Source organism: Chaetodon auriga, chromosome 22, assembly GCF_051107435.1.
Source record: "Chaetodon auriga isolate fChaAug3 chromosome 22, fChaAug3.hap1, whole genome shotgun sequence".
Lineage (NCBI taxonomy): Eukaryota > Metazoa > Chordata > Actinopteri > Chaetodontiformes > Chaetodontidae > Chaetodon > Chaetodon auriga.
In genome coordinates this window covers 12660393-12668973 of record NC_135095.1, presented here as the reverse complement: position 1 = coordinate 12668973, position 8581 = coordinate 12660393, and the positions used below count along the sequence as shown (strand labels likewise).

Below are 8581 nucleotides of genomic sequence, written 5' to 3'. Positions count from 1 at the left end.
GCGTACACCTGTTGTGCCCCCTCCCAGCTTCCTTTTTTTAATCCATCATGAGTTAAGCTGCTTTCCATTCTCTTACATGCCGCGCATAAACCAGCAGCTGCCAGTGAAATGAAACATGATAAAGTCAAGTGCAGACATCAGAGACTGAAGCAGTGTCTGTTTATTCATATCCACTTCAATTGTCTAAATATGTCATAACAAAACAAATGTTCCTTAGTAATAAAAAACAACGGGTCTCTACTCGTCCTACACTTTAAGTGCTTTGAGTCATTGCACAGAAAATGGCTGTCAAGCACATGGCAGCACAGATGTACTCGGGGTTATGCATGCTTCTGACCTAATGCTTAATTCCTACAGCTTTCAAGTCATTTAGCCTTCAGGTAAGTTTTCCATTTTTCTGTCTAGACAGCCTCGTCTTCCCTGGACTGGACTCCCAGGATTCTTCACTGCGCTCCGCCGCCTGTGTCGAACATCTTCTTGCGGCCCTCCATGCCAGACATGGCCTCCACGTTCTTACGCCAGTCGCCCACCTCAGTAGTGAGCACCTGGGGTTGAACAGAAAATGAACACACTGAGAAAAAGTTTTGTCCACACGTGTTTCTCTTCACAACAGCTGAATGTCGCGCATGAGAGAACCTCAGGAGGTCGGAGACTATCAGACAGGCAGACCAAGTGTTTGGAGTCTTCATACCTTGTCCTGTTTGACGTCCTCCTTCTTCACAGACTTGAGGTTGGCTCTGAGGTCCATGGAGCCCTTGTGTTTGGACCCCAGGAGAGCTCTCATCATCTCATCTGCAGACACCCTCACCTTCCTCAGGGCAGGCTTTTTGAACTTGCCTCCAAGGTCCTGCACCTTCAGCTTCAGCTCATGGATCTGAAAAATACAGCAGGAAAAAGTCAGAAACAAACACAAAATCCTTCTGGGAAATTCAGATTTTTACTGCCCAAGCTTGTAAATATGCAAAAACTGAAGTATTAATTTATTTCATGATGGTTTTTGCTGGAATAAGACACACAGTGCGTTTTCTGTTTGTTTCTCAAGTTTTAATCTCTGATTTCAAAGAGAAGAAGGAAACTTTTTTTTTCCACTTTAAAATATTGACTGAAGATGATAAGAACAGTGTGTGCTCGGTGCTGGGGGGCGTTCAGAGACTTACATCTTTGTTGTGTTTGTTCACTTTGGATTCACAGTCGTATCGCTCTTCATCCACAACGTCAATTTTCGAGTGAAGCTGTTTGCATAGATTCTGAGGGGGGAAAGATGGTTTTAATACTGATCATAAAAATTATACAAAAAGCTGCTCGACTGCAGTTTATGACCCTCACTTGTAACTCATCCAGTGATAATCCAGACACTTGCAAAGGGGGCAGCTTCTCTCCTAAATAGCGGACTTTCTCCTCCTCCCTCTCCTGCGTCTCCCTCTCCAGATCCTCACAGGCTCGGGTGAGGAGAAGCATCTGATTGGAAGAAACAGATGAATCAAGAATCAAAACTAGGCATCAGAAGTAACTTGAGGTAACCACTGACTGAGAAACAAAAGACAGACTTTTCAAGATAACGAGATCATTTATCACAAGAAAATGACTTGTTTTCTCGAGCTTGGGAAAATTAAATAACAGGTTGATTATCTTGTTATCTCAATATAACAAAGCTCACTTTTTTATCTAACTTTTCTCGAGATATTACGAAGTTTAAAACCAGTTCAAATGAACACATCTGGAACATGACATGTTGATAGAGGGTGCTTCAGTTCATCTGACAGGGCCGGTTTGTCGTAAGTACTCACCTTGAGGGAGAGCTTGCGAGAAGCCGAAATCTTCGACTTCGGCTGTGGAAAAAGATATTTGTCAATACAAACATAATATATTTCAATTATCATTAATCAAATAGTCACTGAGCCTGCTCAGGTTTGTAAAGGGGCACATACATCGAGGTTAGAGAAAATTACAAGTACGCCATGCAATGTAATGTCATAAGCTGCGGGGAATTGAGTTTAATCAACATCTTTCAACTAAAATTGAACATTATGAACTCTGCAAAGGTTGCTTTCATGGCTTCTGTATTGTAATCACTCTGCGATGTTCCACCAACTGTCGCACACACAGTATAAATATGTTTGGAAATGCCAGCGAGTGTGAAACCCCACAACACTCACTGTCGCTGCATGTGAAAAGATAATGCTTTATTATTAGGATGAAGTCAAGCGGAAAGCTCTCCACGATGCTGATAACAACTCTGACAGATAACCACTGCCAGATCTTTGCCATGCGCAGAAGGACAATGTGTCCCCTCTCCGTGCATGGAGGATTAACACTGTGGAATATAGCTGCCTCACCTTATCCCCTTTGGGATTCATGGCTCCGGGTCTGCTGGGCTCCTGAAACCCCAAACAGGGACAAATGAGGGTGATGATGCTAAAAGCAATCACAATTAGGTTTATGTAAGAGCATTAAAAAGAGACACTGTCTTATCGATTCGAGAGGTGAACACAGCTTTCCTGTAATCAAGGATCGAGGATGAACGTGAATTGTCTTACCTCACTTCAGCTATAATGACAAAGACAGACACATGAGAGAAGCAGAGGTGCGTATTAGTGCCGTTTAGGGGTAATGCGTCACCCCAGTGAACCACAGCGTAATCTCAGCCATCAAGGCACCACATAGCAAACAGTCCTCAACATCCTTTGACAAGAGGATTAAAGCAAGGACACGACAAGAGCAATTCCCTCCACTATATTCAGCATCATCTCAGGCTGTTCGCAGTATGACTGACACCTCAACAGATTTGTTTAAACGCTCTGACAGCGAGTAGTCACAAGTAGGAGAACTGGCAAATCAAATCTGCTCATTAGGCTGCATGTTAATACACTGCAAAACTTCTAAAACATTGCCTTCTTGTCTGTGATAACAGCTATTTTTAATTAAATGGTCTGACAGCTTGAGAGAATGAGGAATTGCAGTTGAAGAGATGTGGAGGTACTTTTTCCTCTTCGCTTCTCAACTCTTTTCTTTTCAACAAATCCAGAGCCAGAAAAATAGAAAAATTAGCATAAACATGATTAGAAATTAAATAAAACATGGGAAACTGACTGATCTTAAAATCCTAAAGCAGGCTATAAAGCAGTGGTTGTTTTACCTGTGGATGGGCGTCTGCAGTCAAACAGCAGCAGCTGAAGACAATGGGCAGCTTTTTATGTGGGCAGTGCGGCGCGTGGACAGCAGATATAACGTCTGGTCCCAAGAATGTGCTGGCAGGGGACCAAGCATTAAATATCACCTCCCCTGACTCTGAGACAACACCAGGGCAGTGTAATAATACATCATGAGCATTACCTTAATGGTATTGTCCTGATATCGCTTCTCCTTGTGTGCAATAATAATATTGTTTTTGTAACTTGTAGCTGGATCAGTATCAGCCAATGAAAAGAAAATTAATTACCATCTGTTACGATAATCAATCAATCATTCCAGTCAGTTTTCAAGCAAAAATGTCAAACATTTGCTCCTTCCAGCTTGTTAAATGTGAGGATTTGCAACTTTTCATTGTCCTTTATGATTAGAAATTAATGAGTCTTAAAATAATAAATAAAATAATCAGCAGATTAATCACTAATGAAAATAATCATTAGTTGCAGTCTGAACCGATACTATTAAAGCTTTAACATTTAAGAGTATAACTTAAAGAGAAAGTCTGAAATCCTGGAAGAGTCGCTTATTAAGCCTTGCCAAGAGTCAGTTTTATAGCCGCATATGTACCAGTGTAGCCTACATGTAGCTGGAGTCAGCTGCTGGTTAGCCTAGCTTAGCACAAACACAGGAAGTGCAGGGAAACAGCTAGCCTGGCTCTGACTGATAGAGCACATTTTATCTGTTTTGTTTTTTTATTTGTACAAAAACCTAAAATGCAAAAATGTGAATTTGTAGGTTTAAGGGAAGCCATGTGCCTATTCCTGGCCAGAACCAGTTGCTAGGCAACTAGCGAAGACAACAGGAAATTGCTGGCGAAACAGCAGAAATAATTGCTGTTTTTAACCTAACAGCACATGGCATGTTAATTAATGAGGTGCTGGTAGATGGATTTTGGTACTTTAGGATGGATTTAGCTCTAACTCGTGGCAAGAAAGCAAAAAAAAAAAGAAACTGTAAACTGTAGATAATAATGTATGTGATGAGCACAATACACACCCAAAGCCCTCCCGCATAGCAAAAGCACAGAATCATCTCCTAAGAATAGGACAGGCCCCTCTCTCAGCTTTTAACTGTGCTGACATGAATTCAGTAACGCCCAAGGCCAGATTTCAGGAAATCATTCAATCAAATGATTTACTGCTGATTCTCTGACTGTTTCTGAGTATTTAGCCAAACATGTCATCAAGCACACAAGTTAATCACATGCAGCCACGCAGAGACCGTTAGCTCCTGTCATTAGCGCTCTGATTTATGCGAGGGGAGAGTGCAGAGCGACATTATCAAGGTTAAATAACAGGAATTAGCTCCTATGACATTTGATCTATTCTAATCACTGTTATTATGATAAAAATACTGGTTGGTGGGATTATGTCGCGCCCCAAATAACAAGAGGCTGTTCCAGTTTTGCCACATGGGATCATCGGAAGAGGAGCGGATAGAATAGCAGGTTTAAATAGCTGCTACAGTGAAGACATACAATTTACTGTCTCAACAGGCCCATTGAGAAGATATAAAACAGCCTTTAAAAAAAGATTCTTCATGATCTATTTCATTATATGGCTGATGTTCTGCAGATGTCCTGGCAGTGTCTAATAAATAGACAAAGATTTAAGTAAATGTCCTTCAGGGAAAGCTCAAATTTATCTGCCAGAGCCGGTCTCTGTGCCGCAGTCAGCCGCTGTCTGAGGAGGTCAAACAAGTGATAATCAGCTCTCTATTTCCTCATGTTCATGGTGAAATAGTGTGGTTTTTATCGCCTAATACCGTCTAATATCATCCACTCCTCACACAGTATTTCAAGACAAACAAAACAGAAGTGGAAATATAGAACATTTACTTCAAGAAGAGACATTTTGGCCCAGAGATTCATGGTCCTGAGAGGATGAATCCGATAGATTTAACAGTATAAATGATCCCTTACTTCCTCCTGAGTTAACATGAGGCTGAAGTTTGTGGTTTGGAGTCAAACCTCTTCATTTCAACATGAAAATCAGCCTCAGCTGTGCTCTCTGTTCAGTACAAATATTGGCGTGCTAACATGCTAACATGCGGATACAGTGTATCATATTGATGTGTTTGATCATGAACAGGCCTCCTCGCCTCTTCTTCGTCCTGTCACGTGTGTTTTTGTGTTTACATCTGCAGTCAACAACTTCTTGGCCCAACTTCATCAAGATTTCTGAGCACGCATGCTAATCTCAGCCTGAGCTCTGGCGCTTCTTGCAAATCGCTTCACCCGTCAGCATCAAGTTTCTCCTCTTTCCACTGGCTTATACCGGAATAAAGCTGATGCAAGTGCTAAGGTGTTTTTGGTAAAGCGAGCATTAGCAACAAGGACGTCTTCGGAAGAGTCACATGAAACGGGGACGAGGCCGCGCTGATCCTTTGCTCTCGGTGAGTTGTGAGAGCTTCTCAGAGATTAGAAACCTGAGTGAAAATGAAGGAGGCTATTTGTCTGCAGCAGGAACATTGTGGGTTGATTGATTTACAGCATACAGACAAACATTAGCATCTCCATATATCAACAAAGTATAGCAAAAATGCTCATTTTCATATATATTTTTATCATAATTACTACTTAACTTATTGTTAATATACATACTTGTCCAAAAAATCTGATTATATTGTAAACATATATTGTGAATATATTTTCCTTATACTAATTAAACACATATCCCAGAATATGTTTTGTATATTGGCATCAACATATAGCAGCACAGATAGTATATTGAAGATAAAATCATCCAATTTATCATCCAATTCTGTATCTGAACATCAATGTTTTTTTTGTTTTGTTTTGTTTTGGGGTTTTTTTGCTTTTTTTTTTTTTTTTTTTGGGCCCCTGCCTGAAACGGCGCTGCCATTTTGAAGTGAAATGCAGTGTTAATTAATCTTTAGGTGGTGGCTTTCGGCATAATAGCCTGAGAGAACAATTCATCACACACAGGAATGCTGATGAATAATTGAATGACATAAAGCAGAAACCTGTGGTCACACACACACACACACACACACACACACACACACACACACAGAGAGAGAGAGAGAGAGAGAGGAATAGCATGTTAAAACTGACGGCTTGGTTTATTTCCATGTCATGTTCCTAAAAACTGTCTAATAACAGGTGTATTAATCCAATAATATTCACTATTAATAAATTCTTGTACTAAAAGCCTCTGAGAAATTTTCAGCTGAGTTAGTTTCCCCGTTTTTCCGGCGTATTCCAGCAGATATCTCTTTGACATATGCCTTCAAAGCTCCTGTTCCATCCGTGCCTCAGTGTCAAACACCACCCGGTGTTGGTTTCTAATACAACAGAGGCAGAGGAACAGAAGCGGAGACGATCCCTCAGTGAGCAATGGGAGGCAATAAAAGGAGGAAGACGCGGGGGACAACAAATGTTCTGTCATCATATGTTGTTTTTTTTTTTTTCAGTGATCCTCAGCAGGTGGGAGAGCTATTTCTGATGCAACCCAACTCCCTCCCGTCTCCACAAAGACACACACACACACACACACACACACACACACACAAGAAGGAGCAGAAGTGCTTGAAATGCACTTTCTACTGTCGCGCTTTCACAAACAGGCAGATGACAGCTCAATGTGTCGCCCGCGGTTCTCCGTATGTGCGCCCGAGTCTGAACATCTGAACTCATTTTGAGCCTTTCTGGGATGCAGAGAAAGAAACAGAGACATCAGCTGCAGCCTCATGGTGATGAGTAATCCTGGAGGCTTTCAGTCCGGCTTCACCTGCCCTTTGAAGTGTCATTTGTTTTGTCAGTTGCCTGCAATATAATCCATCTGAACCATCAGCTGATGTTGACTTTGGGGTCTGTATTAGCATTTGAAACCACTTTGTACTGGACGTAACATGACCCAAACATGTCATATAAGAGGCTTTTCATATATGCGTACACAGTGGTGAGTACATCGACTCCAGTACAGTCCCAGAGCGCAGTTTTCAGGTACTTTACTTGAGTTTTTCTGTTTTATGCTACTCCTCCATTTTTTCTATTGATACTTGCAGTACATTTTGCTGAAGGATGTGAATACTTCTTCCACCACTGCTGTTTACTCTTCCTTGTATATAAGAACTCTGAATAAATATCTAACAGGACGCAGGTGTTTTTTCCCATCTTTCCACACCTCTGCACCCCTGCGAATCTCCTCACCCTCTCTGGGTCTTTACAGACCTCCATAGTGGCAGCTTTGTTTGGACACTGGGCACAGAGAGCAGCTGACACATGACTGCAGCCAAGTGGCACGCCATGGCATCCCTCTGCCCACCAGTGTAACCTTGACGCTGCCCTCGAAGGTTCCCAGTAGCGTGCAGCGGGTTCCCTGAGTGGCCAACATTTCTCAGCTCCCCCTACTTCACCAGCCTATTTATCCAGACAGAAGTGTAGGGGTGGCCCGGCTGTAGGCATCTAAAGTATAAAATGATTAAAGTATTATTAAAGTCTTTCATAATAACTGCATTTTAACAACACAACAAATAAATCTGATTTTAAAAATGCAGCGGTTTGTTCATTTTAAGACTTTTTTCTCCTTTGAGGACCAGTACAAGCAACCTTGAGCTCTAAACCAGCTGGATTTGTATGGAGCAGTTTCACAGGAGAGTTAGTGTGGACCAAGGCGAGTCTGGATTTTAGTGGTCTATTCTACACAGGAAGCAAAAAAAATAGGCTTGTAGGACAACTAAAAATCATGTCTAATTTTGTCTCTGACCTAAACTAACATTTACCCTCAAATCTAATTCCTACAACGTGTCAACTGCATCCCTACAAAATGTAATTCTATATATTGGTTCCTATACAGAATGAAGACATTTGGCCCCAATACACCACTTAGGGTACCACCTTTTCACACAGAGCTGGCAGCCAAGTTACTAAAAATGCCCTGTGTGCCTCCACCCACACGATTATTTTTCCTGGAAATGAAACTAAAATAAAGTCTGAGCACTGACTTTGTCCACACGAGGTCAGCAGAGCTTCATTATTACACAGCACTGCAGCCTCAGGTGTGCAGAAACGTCAGGACTGAGTGAAACGTTTAATATTGTTGGGCATGATGTGAGCGTCCTGCTCCGTTTAGTAGAACAGAAGCTGGGAGACTTTGCGTGGAATAAGTTATGATCAGGTGACTTCACGGTGGAGTTTGGGTGCGGTGCTGTCGCCGACGGCTGCAGCAGCAGCGTCTCCATCCATCATCTTCAAGTCTTTGCCCTCAGTGCAAAGTAGATCCACTAGGTGGCGTCCGCTCCTCACATCACACATCTCAGCGGGAAGCCGAGATGAGACGCTTTGAGTCTGCAGCAGCCGGTGTCAAGCCCGCGGGAATAAAAACAGGACTTTGAAGCGGGATTTTCAAAATAATAGCTCACGTTAACA

At 42.0% G+C, this 8581-nt stretch overlaps 1 protein-coding gene across 1 annotated transcript; it reads right to left on the bottom strand.

Annotated features, from left to right (window-relative positions):
- Positions 1-211: 211 nt before the first annotated feature.
- LOC143314921 (troponin I, slow skeletal muscle-like) lies at positions 212-2374 on the bottom strand. Its single transcript, XM_076722262.1, has 6 exons — positions 2337-2374; positions 1788-1829; positions 1327-1458; positions 1158-1247; positions 692-874; positions 212-545 (listed from the first exon to the last, which is right to left on the bottom strand). The coding sequence occupies exons 1-6, from the start codon at positions 2355-2357 to the stop codon at positions 444-446; spliced, it is 570 nt and encodes a 189-aa protein (XP_076578377.1). The 5' UTR covers positions 2358-2374; the 3' UTR covers positions 212-443.
- Positions 2375-8581: the final 6207 nt, after the last annotated feature.